The sequence below is a fragment of the Sinohyriopsis cumingii genome, chromosome 18, assembly GCF_028554795.1.
Source record: "Sinohyriopsis cumingii isolate HCF-2022 chromosome 18, ASM2855479v2, whole genome shotgun sequence".
Taxonomy (NCBI): Eukaryota; Metazoa; Mollusca; class Bivalvia; order Unionida; family Unionidae; genus Sinohyriopsis; species Sinohyriopsis cumingii.
In genome coordinates this window covers 89,158,083-89,181,954 of record NC_142978.1, presented here as the reverse complement: position 1 = coordinate 89,181,954, position 23,872 = coordinate 89,158,083, and the positions used below count along the sequence as shown (strand labels likewise).

The following is a 23,872-nucleotide window of genomic DNA, read 5'->3' as shown; positions in this document are numbered from 1 at the left end:
AAGTTTTTGTGTCTTAGGAGGATGTTTTCCTTTACGTCCGTGCTTTAACTATAGAACCCACAACGTTTGTTGTTGGAATCATTCCACGGAATAACCGAGACAAAATGACTCAAGTATCAGTTTTATTTAATCTATTGAGAGACATCTATTTTTGGATAATGGATGTAGAATATGTTGTAGGAAGAATAGAAGAGGAATGGAGACATGGAGATATGAAAGACTTGGTAACCAGTCAAGTTCAAGGCCTAAAGGCAGCAAGAGATATCATAGCAGGGATGATAGAAGAAGAAGTCAATAAGTCAAGAGGCTTCATTGACCCACCTTATTTCAGAGTGGGAAGTTTGAAGGAAGCACTGGATCATGTCATCCAAGTCTGGTGCTTCCTAGAAAAGATATTGTACTGGACAGAGTGGAGGAATGTAAAATAGGGGTTGGACAAGATGAAGAAGGGGAAGATCTGATGAGAAAAGTAATGGAGGAAGAAGTAGAGAAGATTAAAGAGACATGGAGCAAAGAAAGAAAAGATCAGGAAAACAAAAGGAAAGAGACAGAGTTTGAGAGGCTAAATAAGAATTGGATGAAGATACAGACTAAGTTTAGAGAGATGGGCCATCCTGACTGGTTACCAGAGTCAGATATAAAGAAGAAGAAGAAAGGATTATTAGAAAAGATAAGGGGATGGATGAAGAAGTGGAGGAAATAGAAGAAGAGGAAAACCAAAGGCCCTTTTCAGGGCCACTCATAGGTCTCGAAAAGATCTTGACTTTCAATTGCCTAGCCCATTTTTTATTTTTATTTTTATTTTTTTTTATTTTAAAAAAAAATCCCATGTTCAATTTCCAATTGACGCTAGACAGTCCCACCCTGTTTAATTTCCCTTAACGCTAGACAGTCCCACCCTGTTCAATTCCCCTTGACGCTCAACAGTCCCACGATTTATTCCCATGTTAAATTCCCCTTGACGCTAGAGTTTCCCAGGGGTTTCCGTAATGTTAAATTTCCCATTGACGCTAGAGTGTCCCAGGGTGGTTTTTAATGATAAGTCCCATTAACGCTAGGGTATCCCTACTTACTACTGGTTTGACAAAGCAGTATTTAAAAAGTGGTCACTGCCAAGCAAATTTCTCTACATTTGCAAGCAACATTTTACCAAAGATGATTATGAAACTGCAATTTATCTTCGTATGGTTATTTGTGTTTTAATGATAAAATTTTTATCGTGGTATTTTCATTCTAACAACAGTTAACGTGAACGTGAAGTATGAACATAAATAATAATAATAATAGCACACAAAAAAGAATAACAATAGCAAATACAAACATTAACATAAAGATACTGGGATTATTTGCGATAATAATAATAATAATAATAATAATAATAATAATTTGTACTTTGTGTAAATTTCAATGTCAAAGTGACGGTGGGTGTTTTAGGAGCCGCTAATTGTTGCCCATATAAAAATATAGGGAAAAATTTTAATCACCGCCGGGTACCTGCTATTCCATACTCATACATGCTATTTTGTTTATACCTTTCATAAAATCATCAGCAATGCAGATATAAAATAGTTAGTGTAGATAGCCAAAGACAGTACAAAAATTCATGAATGTTTCACAGAATTTATAAGTTGTATGGAACTTTATAAATTAATAAAAATAGGACACACTTGACCATTAAGAAAATTGTTAAAAGTTACACATTTTAAAAAGCTTATTATACAATAGATATGAATGTATGCGTGTACATTTTCATTGTGTATTTATTGAACAAAAGATTGAATATCGTGGTAGGAAAGTACTAACGATGCACGTAAATTAACACGCTAGGAAATCGGAATGTAAAACAGATATATGCACACATCTACTGGATTTGTATGTAATAGATGACAATAGTTGGTCAAATAGTTAAAAGTTTATGCCAGTGTGATATAGTTTAGTGTCCGTAGATTTGTTGTTTTAAGGGAGTGTGACCTTTGTGTGACTGTAATGTAACTGTTGACATCCGTAGACGTTAAGTATAGGTGATATACAGATGGTCATTAAGTAATCAGATTTAAATGATAATTCTGTAAAAATCAGGAAAATTCGTAAAAAGTTAAACAATCCTATCTTCTTAATGCAAGTCGGCCGTACTTGCAGCGGCAATATTGGAATATATCGCAAGTCTGAATAGTAGTTGACGAAGGTTGAATTCCTGTAGAAACAGCCATGAAAAGTTTCACAAACATAACCGTTTTTCTATTTTATTTGTTTGTCTTGTCTATGTTTTGTATTTGCCTTTGAAATAGACTCATTAAAGAGTGGAAAGCTCTCAGGCTAGCTAGGTACTAGTTTCGGACTGTTCGTTGTCAGTTTATTGCATTTATCTTAATCAATCCATGACACACATCATCCCTTGCTGGATCCAGTGCACTTGAAAGGATTGTTATTAGCCATACGATTTGTATTCTCTCTCTCTCTCTCTCTCTCTCTCTCTCTCTCTCTCTCTCTCTCATGACGCAATAATACAAATATATAAACATTCTTTCCAATGCAGGACTATAGATCAATGACGAATTTCATTCATCAATCATTCATGACGCATTAAATTAACGATAAAAAGTATTAATAGTCCCCGTTTTCTAAATGAATTTAACATGGTACACAATTTAATCACAATCCTTTCTTTTTCCGTTTCCCTCTCCCCTGTCATGCATAAGTAGCAACCTACAAGAACATGGTTCGTCAGAAAGGTATGTCTACACTTTCCTTGGGATCTATCTACAGTGTTCATAATATCAATGATACATAGTTGCAATATCTTATCGACGCTAGAAGTTATGAGGCTCACATACTGTATCGTATTTAATAGTTAATTGTTGTTGTCGTTTCTTAAACATAAAATAATGTTCTAAAAATGATTATTATTAATTAAATATGAAAATTTCCAAACGGCGCCCTCCTCCCCCACCCCTGCTCTCTCTGGACCATCGTAGCCACACACACAAAAAAGGGCGAAAATTCATGCAATTCCGAGCGTTGGTGACTTTAGCTTGTATCATACGACGATGTCTCTAGACCTATGAATGATGGCATAGTAGTTAAGTCAAAATGTTCAAAGGAGAGAGAGAGAGAGAGAGAGAGAGAGAGAGAGAGAGAGAGATTTATCAGTAGTAATGTTAAGTAATGCAGAATAATGACTTAGATCAACTGTAAATATATTCAAATATCCTAATTACCTCTTGTTGGTTTGTCATTTCGCTTTGTTTCTATTCCACGCTAATTTCCATACGATAATACGTGAATGTCTGAGATTTCAGTGTGTAAAAGAAGCTCAGGTGTTTGTAGTGCTCTGCTTTCTTTATAAAAACAATATTTCATGTTTAAATCATAAGTGTATGATATTGATTTAACCAATCTGAATAAAATTAGAAACTTGAAAAGAAAACAATTAACTTATCAGTTTTGCAAATGTGATTGTGAACAAGAAGAAAAAGCATAGAACTACATTTTGTAGCGGACAGACTCGCAGGGTGGTGAGGAGGTCATTCACTCGGTCAATACACAGTTGCCCGTAGCATATCTTAACTGCATTCAAAGGGTAAGTGTGTTTATTTGTATCTGATATAAATAAAACATATGTATAATATGTACCCTATATCAATGATAATTCACTCTTTGTATAAATTTTTCATTATAATGAAACTCGGCAAGCCTCGTTTCCTTTTAATGAAAAATGTATACATCTTGTATAACATCAAGGACATCCTAGTCAGGGCGAAGCTAATGCCAATCACTAATCAAGACCACCCTAGCCAATCTGGCTTTGTGGCGATGAAAGGTGCAAAACCTATCAACATATAATAGAGACCAGGATATTTTCTAGCACAGTGACTAGAGAAAAACAAAACATACATGGTCCCCCCAAAAAAAGCACGTGCAAAACAGAGAATATAATTTATCTCATCATATATACCGTAAGATCTGCAGTCTTCCTTATGTCAGAGAAACTAAAAAGCTACACAAATATATCAACCTTCATATAAATGATTGGATGACAAAGAAACTGTACAGAAGCCCGGTCGCGGAACAATTCTCCTCCCCTGACCACACTTTCAGTGATAGAACACTTATTGCAATTGCTCACAACCCCAACTGGAGTTCAGAAACCAGGAAAGAAAATGAATCTTACTGGTACGCCGCCTTAGAACATAGAAACCAAGAGGTTAAAGCCAAAAAGACAGCCAAACACAAATATAATTATCTTTTGCAGCGTACACGTTTTCTTTTAAATAATTCTCTAAATTTGCATAATAACCTATAATTACTACTATAACAATGAAATATCCGGGTCATAATTTACGCTTACAGAAATTTTCATAAAACAACAGATGTCGTTTTGGCTCATCGATTTCTAGGTCAATAAAATTATTTTCCAGCATCCGCAACAAGTTTAAATAAACTATGATAAAATATGATTTTACCACAAATTGTGGCTAAAATAGATACTAGGTTTCTCCATAGTATTTTCCTACAAGTTGTAGCTATACATATATATTAAGTTTTTCCATTTCTTACTTCCCTAAAAGATATATAATCTTTCATGATTACCCCAAACGTGTTGTCTTAGTGTAGTATAAGTATGTTTTTGTTTTTTTGTTTGTTTGTTTCTTTGTGCATGTCTTTGTTGTTTATGTTATCCTTATGAAAATCCTTTTGTCCGTATAAACCCTTGAGGTCACGCATGTTACATTTCCTTCGTCGCTCTAAAGTCCCATAACGTCAGCCCGGTTTCATTTTCGTTGACGCTATAAAGTCCCATGACGTCACCCTTGTCGCTATAAATATTTTCGCTATAAATTCGAATGGTGTATGTCTCTGTTTTGCTTGTCCCTACCTACAGTAGCGCGTATTCAGGTTAGCCACTTGCGATAATGTTGCTTAGTAGCCGCTCGATTGAGGTCAGCCACTTGCAGCACTATTGCGATTTTTCCCCAGTGTCCAGAACCGTGACGTTACCCATGTTAAATTCTCCTTGACGTATGCTGGTGCACCATGTTAAATTCCCATAAACCCTATAGTGCAAACCCCCGTTTTAACTTTAAACTCCCATAGAACCTATAGTGCCCCCATTCACTACTTAGGTTCCTCAAACTCTCAAACTGGCCCGGGCATCTCTCAGCCTCTGAAGAGACCTTAATGAAACTATCATGCCCAACTAGAAATACTTGCATAGGAGATACACGTCCGTTTAAAGTACCCATGTCTTCTCTAATCTTTAGTTGGATGCCTTATTTGGACTTAATTGCTTGCAAATAATATCCACCGACAATGCAGAAGGTCGCTACTGAATAAAAGGATTTCATCTAAATAATCTGCCTCGAAAATCCATTGATACAGCAAATGATAATGACCCAGTATGCATAGTCCGAAGAGTTTTAGTTTATCGGTCTATTTCGGCATTATCTGATTGCGAAACACATGTAAGTTTTACAGACCTACGAAATTGAAGAGTCTGAGAACGTGCAAAAAAAAAAAAAAAAAAAAAAAAAAAAAAAAAATAATACTTGAAGACTTGACAAAGGAAGTACTCCCATGACATGGGTAAATTTTTCGTTTCGCAAAATACACTACAGCATATTTTTTAAAAGAATTTTACTTAGTTCAAATTACAATCAGACATATTAGACTAGCTTTAGCATGTTGTGACAACTGTTATGCAAATCTGTGTTATGTATTTTAATTGTCACGATTCTAGATTGGAAGGGTCATTTACCAAAATGCTAAATGCTAATGTTCTTTCTAATTGTTGATTTGTACTCTAAGATGAGGCCACCCTTGTAAACACATTCATAGTTTCAAAGATAGTGAGACGTGCTCTTATTGAAGTAAACAAGTTGATGAGTTCATTACATGTGAGGGATTCCCACAAACGAAATCCAGCTGATTTAATGTATGATTGGCTAGCTGCTAAAGTGCTTGATCTTGTTTACCGTTACAATAATTTCGAAATGCCAAGATGATTCATTCAAAACCCTCCAGTATGTATTGCTTTCTGTATTGGGATTCAGGATTTTATATAAGGGATAATTTACTTTAAAATATTTATTCTTAGCATTATCACCAGTCTAGGCAGAGACAAATAGTTGTGATCATTATAGTGGGTTTATTTATTAATTTATTTCAATTATTCATTGGAATTACAAAATACTTAGAATTTTCGGATAAAGTTACGGTACTGAATTACTGTGAATTTATTTAAAGACATTTTGAATTATAATTTTGATACTTCAAGACTATTGTCACATCATCGCAATAACTTCATCTACTTCATTTGGATTGCCATTGCAACTCGTTTGGATTACTCGATACGTTTGGACTTGTGATCGAACTTTTAATACTATTTAGGATTTCATTCACCATTCTTATATATTACTGCCTTTGTATGGATAATATGAACGAGTATTTCTGAGTAATACTGCACGACCTTGAGAGTGAAATGTTTTTCCGAAAAAAAAGGAGTTAATCTTTTCCCATACAAATGCAGTAGCCTTTTTTTATTATATACTCATTTGTTTTTCTACCTAAGATTTAATAATTAAAAAAAATAAACTTCAAGAAGCAAATTAATTGTATTTATGCTGTATTCCATATAAATAAATAAAAAATCAACGAAGAGCCTTCCATCTTGCATTCCGCTTCCAAGAATAATTTGCCTCGTCAGAAACTGCCTACAGTGCAAAACTCAGATTGTGACTGTATTAATTTCCGTCATTATGCTTTCATTATGTTAGCGGCTGAGAATGTTGGCGTAAATCGTTTTCCTTGTGTATGTAGTGTATTTGCTACCTATCTTTATTAAAATATACAAGACTGCTATAGTACACAAGAGCGATAGTAATCTATACTGAAGATTTGTTTTACAATAATACACTTCTAATTATAATAAACATTTTTAAAGGCATACAATTTAGAATTAACAATACAAAAGTTCTAACAATCATCGTCTTTATTAAATGTATACGAATTTAAATTACAATTCCAAAAATTGCTCTTTATGAAAATTCCTTAAAAATTCTATCGTAACACATGTACTTAACACACTCATATGCGCTAGTAAATAACTAAAACGTGAATTTATATTTTTTTTAAATAATATTTTTTCCGATGTTTGGATTTGACTCGAATATGTTTCCAGACTGTGCCGTACGGTAAATATCGAGACTGTTATACATGTAGGAAAAAAAAACGATATGAAAGCATATGTCAACTTTGTGTACGTAACGAGATCAAACGTGAATATAATTTTGTCTTGGTCTATCTTCTATATATTTCGCGTAGGAAGTCTAATATTGATCCTTATTACTGGCAGAAACTATTCATGTACGCTGTCTAGTTCTCTGTCTGTCTCTCTCCCCGAGGATTTGTGTGCACACATGTTCATATCGCCTATATTTACTCATTCATTTATTCATTCATTTATGCAACAGTGGATTGTATATGAATTATATAGTATACTCACAGCGTGCTTTTTTTGCGTAAGTTAAATCAATATAATTCTTATCTGTTCTACTATGTAGGATCAACTGGGTATGTAATAAAATTATATTTAAAAGAAATATAGGATGATTTTACAACATATTGTTAATAATAATAATAATAATAATAATAATTTCGGTTTGCTGGATCTATTCATCAAACTCATACTGCAACATGCATACACCGTTCTGATATGACTTAGCGTGACTTTGTCGGGCTTTGTGTGCCTGGGTTATGCTTTGTGGAATGTAGACAAAAGCTGACACAAAATTGTTAACTCATTATGACATGTATTGTTTGGCTTTGTCAGGCTCAGCAGTATTTAGTAGGACCCGTTTATTCTCGACTTAACGGAAAGGATTGAAGATAATCCGATTGAGTTTCAAGTCCCATTCTGCGTAACGCAGAAGCTTTATTAAAATTGCTAGGCCTCCTATTGAAACAGGGCACATTGCACGAGGGATAAACATAAGAAGTTTTCTTTCTTTTTCAGTTTGAATTTTGAACCAGCACGTGTTTAACAGGTATTAAGCTGATCACCATCGAATTTGATTGCAGATCTGCGGCATATTTAGCCATCCATCTGTCGATTTACTGCTTCATTATGACGTGTATCTTCGTTAGTCACGTAAGTATTACTCACTAGACCAGCAAGATGTTTTTCATCCCTTTTGTTTTAAGATTATGCGAATGTAGTCTAACACTGGAAACTGTTTGTCAGTAAAGTAAGGGAAACTACTGAGAACATCCACAATTCAATAGTGTGTGTTGATATGGTGTAGACCCATTTAATCGTCTTAAATTACATATTACACTTCAGCATAGGCACTTGATTCCGGGGTAAACTAATGTATACACTCACCAATTAACACAAGGTAACTAACTCTCGCTGGTCACAATCTGACCCCTCGATGACTCCGATCTAATTTTCCGATACAATCTACGCATTCAGTCACTCATAATGTATTCCACTGTAAAGAAGACACTTCACACCTTTCATCCATTACCAACCGCTCCGGTGGCCTAGTGGTTAGAGCGTCCGCCTCGGATGCGGGAGGTCGTGGGTTCGATACCCGGTCGAGTCATACCAAAGACTTACAAAAATGGTACTAACAGCTGCCTCGCTTGGCGCTCAGCATTAACAGGTTAGTGTTAGGACTGGTCGGCCTGGTGTCAGGATAATGTGACTGGGTGGGACATCATGCTATATGTCTGCGGCATGATGCCCCAGTGCTAGACATCACTATAAACTGCCACATTGCAGACATCTTAGTGATATGACTGAAAAATTGTTAAAGCTATGTTAAATATCAAAATCACTTCACACCTTTCATCCATTACCTACTGCTTGCCATTCCTGTATGGTTTGCTCTCTGAAATGTTTTGTAAGGGCCATGAATTTGCTAGGCATCTTTTACCCACATGGGGCATTAAAGAACAATCTACATGTACCAATCAAATGAACTTAGTAAAATCAAACTTATAAAATTATTATACTCAAGCTTACATCAGCTTTCTTTCAGTCTAATTGTATTTGCAGCTATCTTTATTGCTAGCATTACTGGTAAGAAACACTGGTTATCACTGCATTTGATCGTAAGGGAAGTTATCTGAAATGGTCATTAGACATGAGCACAATGCTAAGCACCATCAAGTCTCTAGAGCAGTGTGGTCGAACATCTGCAACACTGGGCCACATGGACCAAAAATGTAATGTTTGTGGGGAATACATGACATATATTATAGTAATTATACTACAGTTATAGAACTGACTTTTTTGTAGGAGCATGGACCACTAAAATTGAGCCATGTGCCACATTCGGCCTGCATACCTGTTGTTGGAACACTCTGCTCTAGATAAGTAGAAACCAAGTTTAGATACTATTAATCACTATTATTGGAGGCAGTCAGTAACAGAAATTATGGCATATGTATGTGACCATTATTTTTATATTACTTTTATATTGATTTGGCTTGGTGGAGGACAGATAGTGAGTGTGGCAAATAAAAGGGTTTCTTAAGGAACAATCAGTTGGTACATTCAGTTTATTGGCATTAATGGAGGTTGGTGAGAGAAGGAGGGATAAGAAATTTTTGCTGTGAAACTTAGAAGGGAACTTGGATGATTTGGCAGTATTAATTAAGGCTTTCTGATGTTTCCAATTCCCTTTGGTGGCCCCAGACATTCTCAGAATAAGTAAGCATAAAATTGTCAGGCATTAAATAGATGTTATGTTGAACACATTTTCCATAAACATCTTTATTTCTGCTATTTTTATACAATATTCGCATGTATAATTGAATTTTCAAAAATCATCGATCATTCTATTTAGACCTTGTTCACAACATAAATATGAATTTTTCAATGATAAAGTGATCTCTTTCCAAGTAAGTTAATACAAAATAATAATTATCATTGTTTTATGGATCAGCTGTGTGACAAAAATTAAAGAACATGTCAAATTAAATTAATTACTTTTGCTCAAGGTTTAAAAAAAAGTGATCAGTTTTAAGTTTATGTATAAATTCTTATTTAATTGATGAATATTTCAATTATTGCATTGTAGATATATCATGGCTGATTATGACATTGACCATCTGGAAAAAGAGCTTGGGCAGTTCCTCCATATTGGAGCTAGGGGTGATGTAAAAAATTTAGCCATTGACTGTATTCTTGGCATCACTGACAGCACACAAGGGAAGCAGCTGTTAGGGAGAAAAGAAAGTTTGTTGGAAGGGATTGTCTCCCTTACAGAAGATAAGTCTCCAGACGTTTCAGCAAAAGCATACAAGGCTCTGATAAACTTTGCGACAGATGAAGAAAATTGTCAGAAACTGTTAAATCTGTCAAAATACAAGAATATTTGTATCAAATGGCTCAAGATGGCCCTAGATTGTTCCAATGAGAATGCAGATTTGTTATGCAAATTACTAAACAATGTAACAAGGCCAGAAAAATGTGCTGATCAGGTTGCAAAATGTGTCTTGGATTTAAAAGCAGACTTACTGATAAGCAAAATGGTTTTGGCGTTGTGCAATCCTACATACAATGAAAAGGCCAATTTACACTATTTGACAGGTGTTTTAGCGAATCTGTCACAGATAAGAGATGTACGGCTACAGCTGATGGATAAGAAACAATGTATTATACAGCGCTTACTTCCCTTTATAGAGTTCAAACAGTCAGAAATATGCAGGACAGGAGTGGTGGCAACTCTTAAGAATTGTTGCTTTGACACGGGTAACTATGCTCTTCACTTATGTCAGTTATCTTTTCATCATAACACAGTATACTATTGTCACACATACTGTCCAAGATGTTGTTGCAGCTTTGTAATACACAGTTTATAATATTATATATACACATAGCTGCCAACCCTCACAAATTTGGTGTGAATTTCATGACTTTTTCAGCGATTCACGGAGCCACAAGCCAAATATTCACGAATTCTCCAATCCTCAGTTATTTTAAATCTTTAATAAAATAACAGATTTCCCGTTAAGCGCTAGTTGTGATATTCACAGTTGCCGAAATGGTCCGGTACTGCTGGTCGCGATATTAGATCTACAGCTGATTAGTACAGTTGGCCCAGTAGCAAACATTTTAGCCTATTTTAATCTATATGTATGAGAGTAGTTTTACAAATGCTTTTGAGAGAAACTGGGGCCTAACCGGAATTTTGCTCCGCGCATGCGTCATCTACACTGATTTGAGTTACGGTTCCGCATCGCATGTAAAGATTTTGAAAATGTCTTCACCACCAAGGAAAATTAAATGTATTACTCAAAAAGTGAAGTTTAATTTGGAATATATAAAAAAATTGGCCGTGCATTCTGCCATTAAACATTGATATTCATCATGCTTTCTGCACTCAGTGTGCCATTGCAGAGACGATGTGAGGAAGTACGTTGGTTGCAAAAAAAAACATGTAGAAGTTGGGAAAATTAAGAATTCGCAGATTTTAGCTCCGGAATATTTTAAACAATTGGCAGAAGAAATGCAGGCTACCAACATTGAAGCATTATTTGTGAGTTTTCTTGTCGAACACAATCTACCTTGATCAGCTGGAGACCATGCTAAACATTTGTTCTGACATTCCTCACAGCAACAGTGAAAGTGAAAGTGTATTTTCTCTAGTGAGGAAAAATAAGACTTTAGGGCCTCCTTAGCTGCAGAAAATTTGTCAGTAATTTTAGTCACCAAGATCAACCAGCTGGCAAGAAGTCTGAACTGTTTAGAAAACAAATTTACAATCAAGCAGTTGAGGAAGTTCAAGTCTGCCACACTATCATGTCTTGATAAATAAATATTTCTGCATATATGTAGTGTTCTAGTTTTATATTGCGAACTTGATATAGTGTAGTATTGACGGTCAGAGTGGATGGAGTGGTCAGAGTGGATGAAGTTATTGTCACGGTATTTTTCATGAATTCTTGTCCAAATTCACGACTTTTTATCCCTATTTTCACTAATTGTGAGCCTGGAAGGTTGGCAGCTATGTATACAGAAGTGTAAAATATAGAAAATTGTTGGCAAAATATTTTTCGTATATTCTTCATTGCTATACTGTGAAAAAATATATATCCTTATATTTTCATATGTGAAAATACAAAATTTCCATCCAGATGTACTTGCAGCAAGGAAGATAACTACTTTGTGAGCTACAAAAAATAAATGGAAACCTGCAGTACTATTCCAGATTGGACATTTTTTTGTCAAAGAAATTTTACATTGTCATTGATGACTAAACAAAGTAATTTTCCTCTAAGAGGTGGAAGCCAAATATAACATTTTTTGCAGATGTTTACCTCTAAGGCAGTGTGTAAAGATTAATAATTTGTTATCTATATTTTTCCGGCACTTTATTTAGTCAGATACAGATTGGGATACTGGTTGCTGTGGATCTTGATAAAACTATAGTGGTTATATTTTTGAGGGGATATGGTAACAGACTGACAAATGGACAAACAGAGGATATCATCATGTCCCCTGCTAAAGTATGGGGACAACAATGATTGCTGCTTTAATTAGACCTTCAGAAAATTGAATTGTTGGTAATCAGGAAATTTATTTGGTCACTTCAGATGTTACATCTGTAGTCATATTCTGATGTTGTAGTGTAATTGTGTTCTGTTACAAGTATTTTCATGTTCTAATGTTACATGTGTAAAAATGTACTAATGTTGTGACTTGCATGTGTAGTTGTATCCTAATAGTGCATGCATAATTGTGTACAAATGTTATATTTGTAGATATAATTCATAGTTACATGTGTAAAAATATTCTTATGTTACTTGTTTTTTCTGTTATAATGTTACATGTGTAGACATATTCTAATGCTACATGTGTAAGCATGTTCTAATGTTACATGTATAGAAATATTCTAATGCTACATGTGTAGGCATGTTCTAATGCTACATGTGTAGATATGTTCAAATGTTACATGTGTAGATGTATTCTAATGCTAAATGTGTAGACATTTTAATGCCACATATGTGGACATATTCTAGTACATTCATGTTCTTGTACTACATGTGTATTCATGTTCTAATGCTACATGTGTAGATACTGTTTTAATGCTACATGTGTTGGTGGCGAGCGATGTTAACATATTGTCCTAGATATGTGGCAGGTTGTAACGGCCCCCGTCTCTGTTCAGTGTCAGTTTGTGCAACAATCTGTTAACGTCGCTCACCATTCCACCAAGTGACATTAACAATCAGTATAGATTAAATCAGTCTGGAGTACTTAGCATACGGTTGAAAGCTCCAGGTTAGCTTTCACGATATTGTTCATGTATGTGATTGAAAAGTTAAAAATCATTGACAGATGTGAATAATAACACTACACAGTTAAGCTTTCACCAAAGATTCCTTATGTTGATATAGTTAAACAGACAAACAAAACAGTCTGTGTCTGCTTTGCCACAGTATACAGCTACAACAACCACTGCACCCTCTGACCTTGACACAGGAGTCATAATCCAAAACCCATGATGTGATTGCATGTTTACAATTAAAAGGTCAACAAAAAAATGCCACTCAAACTACATTCTTGTTCATTAGACTTGACTCAGTCTCAAGGACACCAGGGTTGGGACCTGAAATCTACACCCCTCCTGTCAATAGTTATCACATTGACAAACAATGTACCAAGTCTAGTTAATTGCCATGGTGACCTCTATTTTGGTAGGTAATGTTGTTCTTGACAGAAGGATGGATGGACAAAAGAGAGTTTGGATAAATAGTTATGCCCCTGTGATGATGTCATTCATCTAATATAGTAACATTTTCAAATACATGTACTTTAATCAAATGAACAAATCTATCATTTTTCTATGCCTAGAAGTTGCTAATTAAGGATGTAATTTTGTAGGTTATAGTTACATAAATCCTGTTAAATCATTCCATTTCTTGGAAAATAAAGAAATTGAATTGATGCAGTCTTGTATGGGTGAACGTTTTACTTTCATGAATCCGACTCTGCATTTTTCATTGCATTATATGCAGGTTTTCTTTAATGTCAACTACCATTCTTAGTTCTGATTGTTGATTTATTTAACTTGTAATTATTCAGAGATTTCTTTGATCAAACTTTCAATAGGCCAGGAGATGAATATCTTGTCCTACTTGTTTTGGTATAGGGTTTAAGTCATAAAAACTATCATGGTTTCAGATTTTGCTATGTTTATTATTTTTCCCACTCATAATTTCCTTTCATGTTTCTTTAGATCTCCCATTTTTTTTCCCTAGATTTTCATGACTGGTTGCTTGGGGAAGAAGTAGACATTTTGCCACGACTGTTGCTTCCACTTGCAGGACCTGAGGAATTTGATGAAGATGACATGGAAAAACTCCCTGTTGATTTGCAGTACCTCCCTCCTGATAAAAGCCGTGAATCTATGTCTAATATCCGCAAGATGCTTGTAGAAGCAGTTTTTCAGGTTATATCTTGGAAATAATGATTTCTGTGAAGTCAGATGATATTGTGGAAATTAATTTTGCTCTTTGGTGGGGGTGGGTGGGGAACATTTTTGTCATAAGTTAAATTTATGGAATGGGAAAGGGTCTTATTCTTTACACAGATTGGTTTTTAAATTTTGCGCAATGAGCAACTGTGAGATACATGATAATTCCTACTCCATAATCTGAACTGAATTTAAATATTTTCAAGTTATCTTTTTTCATGGCATTGCAAAAACTCTCATTTTCTTGGATACTTAATTTTCTTGATAAGCCCCTATCACAGAGGAGTTGTGGCCAAAATATGTAATTGCATCTGTAAACTTTTAGTGAGTTTCCCCTCCCCCCAACTGATCAGAAATTACACATCCCAATTCTCAGATATGTTAGACTTATAGTTAGAAAGTATTTTAAATGTATGCAGAGATGCTCCCAGGGTGGACAGTGTTGTGAATCATGCAAAATGTTTATGAATTCGTGCACTAGGAAAGTGGTATGTGTGAGAATTCATGAAAATTAGTTTCAGAGTCATGCATATGAAAATGTACTCTCCCGTATTCAATTTTATTCATAATTCACCGTAATGCCCTTATTGCAACATAAGTCAAGATGGTGGAATTTTTGTAGAGGTTGTGGTGATGTGTTTTATTTTTTGTAACTGTTTGCAGCTCTTGTTTCTTTGGCTTGACAAGAATGGTTGTTAAACTAAATTTGATTGGCTCATTGGGCCCTATAACAATCATTTCGTCATAGTTTGAACCTTGCATCAAAGGAAATTTTACAAATGGATGTTTGTAATAGGGACTGTCTAGAAGACCCAAAATGACTGATTCCCAGCATGGTTTATCTTTAGATAATGATTTTTTTTATTTTGCAAATACTAACAGATCATAGTGATACAGCTATTTATGTTTAAAGTTAGAAAGTATATCAGGATTTTGGAGTTGGGAAAGTGTTAATGGAAATACCAGTGAGTGATTTTGAACCTGAAATTAGTGTTTAATACTAGTACAGTGTACATGCTGAATAGACAAAAATAGATGGCAAGCCATTTAACCCCTCATTTCAGCAGTGTTTCAAAAGTAAATGTAGAAAAGGCAGACAAACAATCCAAATTAAAATACAGGTTATTTAAAAGTAGAATGCAATTTTCCTTTCATTTCTCATTACAGTTTAGTCTTGCAGGATCATGGGCTACAAAACCAGATAGCCCTAGCATAAAGATTAAAGTAAATCTAATGAATCAAAATACCTCTGTTTGAAGAAGTAGACTACGTCATTAATGGGCTTAAAATCTTAGTATAGCATTATGGAACAGTAAATCTGGCACAGCATTCAGTAGAGTGCAAAGTCAAGCAAGTTAAACTTTGGCAGAGCTTATGTTAGTGAAAAAATAAATTTTGGAGCATTGAAAAAATAAATTTTGGAGAGAGGTATCCAAAAGACAATATGTGTGAGCTGTGGAAAATTGTACATGACAACTATATAAAACAGTTTTCAAACTTGTTCCATCTTGCTAAGCTAGCTATGTATATGCCCCTTCAGTCAGGAGATTGTGAAAGGGAGTTTGTCAGTACAGAACTATACTGACACAGATATGGGACAGATTAGGATTAAGCTGGGAAATAACCAACAGATTAATGCTTGTACTGTACAACTAGAGACAACATCATTTACAGATTTTGATTTCAGTTGGTTTCTTATGGTAGAGCAGGGAGAAAGAGATTGATATTTGAAGTGTTAAGTAAATATTGAATTCTGGCCATTTCCTTCTCCCCCTTATCTTTCTTTTTCTTTCTACTCCACCCTTATTTCTGCGACAAGGGGGAGGGAATCTTGCCTTATCTTGCAAAGCCACAATGATCCCTATTGCTGCATTAAATTCTCAGTCATTTGCACACATCTACAAACAAGTAACATACTGGGAGAATTATCATTTTTAAAACTTATAATATCTTTAAAGTGCTTCAAAAGGCATGGGTTGGGCAGTAGTAATAAAATCACAATAAAATTATGAAGTTGTTATAAGTTCTCAAAGCACAGAATCAAATTTTTTCTGAAATACTAAAGTTTGAAAAATGTTAAAATGTTGTAAGTATTACTGAAAACAAAAAAATCCCAAATTAGTAGTTTCTTTCTAGTTTAACAACCACCACATATTTCAGCAAAACAAATAAGACCAAGATGAGATGAATGTTCTAAACCCTATTTATGACCAATGGAAGTGAACTTCTTAACATTATTAGATATTTTATCAAAATGAATTTAAGTGTTAAAGATATATACTGTTATTAACGGACTTTACATTGAAGGTATTAACAAATTCAGCACTGTACAATTCCATTCAATGATCCAGTTGTCAAAGACCAGCAGATAAATACTTAGACTTGACATTTTACTACACAGAAAAAGATTATTTCACATGCAAACCATTAAACATTTTTTTAACAATATACTTAAAGATTTGACATTGATGACTTTATACACATTTTTGATAGATACACTTTAAGATTTGACAGTGATTTTGTAAACATGTACAGTACACTGTGTGATATTCGATTGTGGCTGAATCAGATAAACTGGATGGTGGGAATAGCAATAGTTTGATGCAGAATATATTTGGCATTTGACATTTCAAATCATACCAGACTTCTTGAAATCAGGATACAAGTCACACATCTACTTTTGATAATAAAAAATTATTTTTTGAATATGTGACACTTTACATGATGAACAAGCTTTAAATTTCAATACACAATTTGACTGGAAATGCGTCCAAGGGAGAAAGTAAGTTTTGACTAATAATGTATGGGCAAAGCCTGAATCGAAGCAGTTATCTGACTGTACTAGAGTTGCTGAATACAGTTACATTTCAAAAAGATTAAATAAACCTTCTGTTGAATACCAAATTAAACATTTATTAACCATTATGTTGAATAACAAGTGAAACTTTTAGTAGAAAGTAATGTATAACCCATACTTTTTATACAAAGTTAAACATTTAGTAAAAGATAATTTAATAACCTTGTGTTGAATACCCTGTTACACATTTATTCAATTTTAATTGTTGAATAGCTGCATGCAAATTTATCAAGTTCGATGTCTATTAAAAAGTAATATAATAGTCTTTTTATTGAATGCCAAGTCACACATTTATTAAAATGTAATGCAGAAATAAGTACATAGCAACAGAGTACACAACAGATTGGATATATTTCTTTGTGAAAGCTATCCAGATGATAATTGGACAGTAGTTACATCCCCACCAGTCATATGTGAAATGCATTGTACATAACCTAGACCACTGTACTGTATATGTTTTTATACATGCTTGTCCCCAGCTTTTAGTACAAAAGGTGGCAAGTAAATTAGGCCTGTCTATGAGAACTTTCTTCCATATGTCCTTTCCACATTTGTTTCTGCACGATAACTCCTATAAATATTTTTGGATATCAGCAACATTTGATTGTTAGCTTGATAGTGATCTTCAGGGTTGAGTTTGATGGTGAGCATTCTATCTTACTCCTCAGCATCATCATTTGTCAGACTTATAAACAGATTATTGGACCCACATGTTTTCATTTCTACACTACCGGTATAACTTGTTTGATTTTTGTCAGATTTTTAACTCGATTCATTTAGCAGCGTGATATTAATGAGACCTTTGCTGAGTTCTGTTGTCAACATTCTTTTTCTTTTTCTAGCAGCATTGAAGCCTTAGCTCTTGAGGCCCACCCATTTTCATTATTTGCCCAGTAACTACTTTAATTATTATTAGATTTGGCATGCATATTGATATTGACAACCATGGCCATGTTGATTGTGAACTTTCTGTCATCACATAGCAGTGTTATAGCCCCTGACTGTCAGACCCATCCACATAAAAACTCCTTCGTTCATTAATGCGTTTCAATAAAGTTTTGGTGTGCAGCTTGATACTTTGTGGTCTCATCGAGTTCATTTGTCAATATTCTGCATCAGATTTTAGCAATTATAGTTGTTTGATCCGCCCACATTCCAACACATAAGTCCCTTGAATGTTGTTTGGTTTGTACCATTTTTTTTAGCATGCTCCTTGATATTGAAGAGACTGTGGCTGACTTGGATTATCAGCATTCTCTGTGATCATTTTGCCATTCTGTATAATCATTTAGCTAAGTCATAGCCTCCAGATGTAAAAAACCTCGCACTTTTGTTTCCACACAATAATTTCCTTAATTATTAATGGATTTAAATCATATTTCATGAGATCTTGGCTGATTTTGATTATTAGTGATTTGCATTTTTTGTTGGAATTATAGACCTTAATTTTCAGAACCTTCTATTTCTGTTTCGATACAAGAATTTCTTCATCACTATTGGCTTTCAAACAGATTCATTGGCAGCTTGAAATTGATGAGGCCTGTTCAGAGATGGAGACATCAGTTCATGGCTTTTTATTAACTATTTTTATTTAACTAATTAGTTGTCTAATGATTATAGATAACATTCATTTTTTAGGAACATAACATAAAATTTGTAAAATTTTCATTAGCAGAATTATTTTGATCAACAGTAAAAAAAAAATATGAAAACACAATAAATGGGAATTTTTATGATAATTCTAGAGACTGATAATATTTTTGTTTCATTCTTTTCAAGGTTAGGCTTGTGAGTTAACAGAATTCTTACTAAAAATATATGAAATCAGGTTGATCAAAGTAATAGTGCATATCCACTAGGATTTATCACATAAATTATTGTTGTTTTTGCTTACAGTTGTGTGCTATAGGATTTATCACATAAATTATTGTTGTTTTTGCTTACAGTTGTGTGCTACCAAGACTGGACGATCATATGTCAAGAGTAAAAATACATATATTATCATAAGAGAGTATCACAAATGGGAGCGTAGCAATGATCCACATAATGAACCTGCAATAATGAATCTTATTGACATTCTGATTGGTGATGAGCCAGTTCCTGGTATGGAAAATTTGAAAGCGGTCGAAATTCCCCTTGATCTGATGGAGAAGTTTAAGAAGGAGGATGAAGAGGATATGAAAGAGATTTTAGATGAAGAAAAGAAAGAGGAAACCAGATGAATGTTATGAAAATTAAATATTTTACAAAGGTTGTAAGATGTTTGGTTAATTTGTCACCTTTTGCTAATGTATTACGATTTAACAACATGATCCCAAGCGAGAAATTCGTGCATATTGCCACAATTCATGTACGAGGAATTGATTGATTACCTGATATCTTGGGCCAATTTTCTTGAGCTCACATTAGTGTGAATGCATGATACTTTTCGGCAATCAGCTGTTTGTTTTATTTAAACTATTTCCCAATCCCCTGGATAGATTCTCTTTACACTTTGCATGAACAATTATGATCACACTCACAGAAAATTTGTATTAATGTTTTGGTTAAAGTTTTCCAATTCTTTTTATTTCCTGATTCACCCTGTCATGGGTTTCATTCATATTTGTGAATCGTTTTTAAGCAGAATCCTGTTCATTAGGTCAATTATTATGAAGCTAACAAACTCTAGCAATTTGGGATAAAATGCAATAATCAAAGAAGTTTGAAATTCAGGACAGATTTATTCAATATTTTCTCGTATTTATTTTGTCAGAATGATAGGTAAAGAACATTATATTCTTGATCAGTTTACCAGTTCAATTCTAAATGCAGAAATATACCTGTATTATAATCATAGTGGGTGTGCCTCAATTATTTAAACAATTTTATTAATTCCCAAGACTCAGCCTGTTTGTTAACAACATAATGTGAGCAAATTATGTTCTTTGCAATGAAGCTTTCATTTCTAAATCAAATTATCTAACCCAAAATTCTTGTGTAAATTATTTGCTGATGAAAACTTATAGTTCAAATTTGTTGGTTCCAAATTGTACGTCAAAATTTCATGCATGAATTTCCCTGTTTAAATGTTTTGATCTCTTACCGCTCTTATTTCCAATATTTTATACTCTATTCTAAGAGCTTGATCTTTAAAAGTCCCACTCTATCTCTCCTGTCTTTCTCCTCGAGCTTTCTATTATCTGCCCCCCTTACTTTGAATAACGATGCTGTTTATATACAAGTTTGGCACGTGCAAGTCTTCTGGTAAACAGAACATGGATTGGTGGGCATTGGAATTGATTGACCATTCCAAATAGACCATGCTGTTGGAACATGTCCTTATGACTGTAATAAACACAAAACTCCATGCTTCAGTTCCTCTAAATTCACATAATAGAAGGTATGATCAGTCATGACAAACCTACTGAAATATATGTCATCTTTGACTTTTGTGCCACACCAAGACCAAAAGTTTTTGCCACAGCAATCCTATTACTAGCATCTAAGACCACACACACACATTTGGATTTCATTTTACAGTGCAGTCTTGGTGATTTCATTTTGCAGTTGTTGTTCCGCTTCAGTTATTGTTTCGCGTTAGGTAACACATTCTATTAATAATGTTATTGTGCAGTACAAACGCATGACAGGCAGATCCTGTCCAGATTCATTAAGTTCAAGTGCAATAGACACACAGTTCTAAACCAATTAGCATTTTTACTGACACAGATATCATATAATCATAAAAATCTCTGAATTAAGAATATTTAAGTTTTCAACAATTCTACATTATTGGGACCTAGCTTTACGGTCATTTAAAAATATGCTGGTTGCATCTGTGCCTGGTGAATTAAACAATTGTTCTAATTTTCGTAAGTAACTGTTTCAGAGATAAGTGCATCCTTGTTGAATAACAGTCGAGATCTGATCTTAAGTACAAACGCCAAAGATGATTAAGTATACATCTGGATAAACATTATATCCTTCCGACTGAATTTCATCTTTGACAGATAATCATACCAATATTATGTCAAAGATATTTTAAAATTTTGATCAGGTTCATGAAGTATTACAGATGATTTAAAAAGGTGAGTATTAATTACCAATATTTGTATCAGACCCACCTCCCATCCCCACTACGAAATACTCTTAAGATGAATAAACATGATCCAGCCTCACGCACCTTTAGGATGTGAGATTCAGGGCTATCAAAAATATTTGTGATACCAGAGATGTTAAGTAAACCATATGTTATGACCTCATCAGAACTTCTTGCTTTGGCCAATACTTCATTGATTATTGCAGTTGATGTTACTACCTGTAGTGGTTGAGATGACTCAGCTATCATTATATCGATGTATTCATTTACCGCAGCCTCATCTACATCAATGTAATGTTTGATGAATGCAACCAACATGATGGTATCTCTGATTCCACCGTTTTCAGTGATCTCTGTCAGGTTTTAAGTGAGAGCACCTCTTGGCCTGACAACAACATCATGAATTTCAGCATTAGATGATTGCAGTTTTAACAGTTTGATTTTGAGAAATCACAGACTCACCAGAGTCAACACCAGCAGCAACCTGCTGAGATCCACATCATCGCCTCGTCTAGTTAAGTAGCGTTTGTAAATGTTCATGGACGTTTATTATAATGTTAAATGCACTTTAATGTGAATCAGTATGTGTTTGCAGGGTTAGTGAACGCTCTAGTGCATGCAATGCTTCAACAGCAAGATGACCACATATGGGGCCATCCAACTGAGTTTGCATCAGTATTGTTGAATAAATCAGTGGTATAGACAACTATGTCCATGTCAGGTTAAATAATAAGCAACTTCAGTTGGTTGTGCAAGTCCATATGAGTCACAATACAATAAATGATAGGTATCACCACATACGCATCCAGTGAATGCCAGGTCCTGTTGTCAGATCCATGTTAACAATGCTGATTTCATGGGTGCTTGCATCAATCAAGTTCATCTCACATAAAAACAAAAAGACACCACAAAAATGCTTGATTACTTTTGTCATAGTGATATAATCAAGATTGGTTAATGGACATGCAATCAGTGTTTGGTGTCTTGTTCCTGTTTATCAAATGTCTTTCCTTTTAATATAGACCCTGCATGCCATTTATCATGTGGGTTCACTTCTAGCTACCTTTTTACAAAGTGATATCTGATGCTGTTCCAACAGCTCCCAAAGCCACCACTTTTGTAACTGCTGGAGCAGCTGCTGGAATCGGTGCAAAGATATATTCCACCTATATTTTACAATTGCATCCTCTCTGATTTGGATAATTTTAATGTCACCGAGGTAAAAAAGAAAAAATTATGGCTACATTTACCCGATTAACTTGTTTGGATTAACCACACTGGGACAATTACAGTTAATTTTGTTGCCAAAAGTTTAAGTGTAACTCAACTATTGTTCTTTTTGTGGTTTTTATTTCCACAGCAGATTTTCATTAAGACCAACCTTCACCGCTTGATCACTTTCATTTCATTTAATGTCTCCCATAACCTGGCTAGGTGATGATTTTGCAATTTTTCTCCATTTTACCCTTTTCTCCACTGCTTTTTGTGACTTTTAAAAAAGTTCATGCCCATCCACTCTTTTGATCTTCTCATCTCTTCTGTCTGCCTCCTTTTCTCCATCCTCTCACTGTGCACTATAAGACTGTCAGTGACAAGCCAGTTGAGCATGCGACATGACTGTACCATCTTAATTTGCGTTTTGTTACAGTGGTGAGCCAATCTTCATAAGGTCCAATTGCAATTTGGATTCTGATGTGCACATCCTCATTAAAGACATGGTCTGAGTACGACATTTTCAGGATCCTTAGGTAACATCTTTAAACCACGGATTCTTCTCTCTAGTTCTGCTGTCAGGGTCCATGTCTCGTATGCATAAGTTTGAACTTGGACCCAATCATGATGTTGCTGTCCTTCCAAATAGGCCTCAGCCTAGCCAGAGCAGTTATTGTCTGCACAGTCTGCCCTCCAAGGCTGCATGCCTTTGTTGAAAGCTTTCTTGAAGTCGATGAAGACATGGTAGAGGTCCTGTTGATGCTGCATATATTTTCACAGGGAATTCAAAGATTTAAGATCTGTTCTATAGTGCTATGCCCTGCTCTAAAACTTCCTGTTCATCAATGATGTGCTCTGCTTTGGGTTTCACAAATTCAGTCTTAAACATAATGATCTTAAACATAACCTTACTTGGGCAAATGATGAGGTTGATTGTTCCGTAGTTGTGGTACAGCTGTAGATTCTCCTTTTTCGGAAGAGTAATGATCAGAGACTTGGTACATTGGGTGGGAAATTCTTCTGCTTGCGAGATTCTGTTGCAGATTGTTGTGAGGACATCTATCATGGAGGTTCCTCCTTTGTGATCAAGTTCTGCTGGTATATTGTCTACCCCAGCTGACTTTCTTTTCTTTATGGCGTTTTGGTCTCCACAAGTCTCCTGGTTGTATAACTCTGAACAGTATTCTGTCCATCTGTTTAGAATCTCTTTATCTTATGTGAGACTCTTACTATCCT

General features: G+C 34.7%; 1 protein-coding gene across 3 annotated transcripts in view; it reads left to right on the top strand.

The window, feature by feature from the left end:
• LOC149777402 (co-chaperone protein HGH1 homolog) overlaps positions 1-19,596 on the top strand; it is a 72,663-nt gene extending 53,067 nt beyond the window's left edge. Inside the window, exons 1-4 of one of the 3 annotated variants that reach the window (XM_089942024.1) lie at positions 7,911-8,042; positions 10,086-10,759; positions 14,272-14,462; positions 19,290-19,596. In XM_089942024.1, the coding sequence (XP_089798150.1) occupies positions 10,093-10,759; positions 14,272-14,462; positions 19,290-19,565 (1,134 nt within the window). In that variant the 5' untranslated portion in view covers positions 7,911-8,042; positions 10,086-10,092 and the 3' untranslated portion in view covers positions 19,566-19,596. Of the gene's footprint in view, positions 1-7,910; positions 8,147-10,085; positions 10,760-14,271; positions 14,463-19,289 lie in introns of those variants that run through there. The other 2 variants (XM_089942023.1, XM_089942021.1) reach the window with 2 other exon arrangements.
• Positions 19,597-23,872: the final 4,276 nt, after the last annotated feature.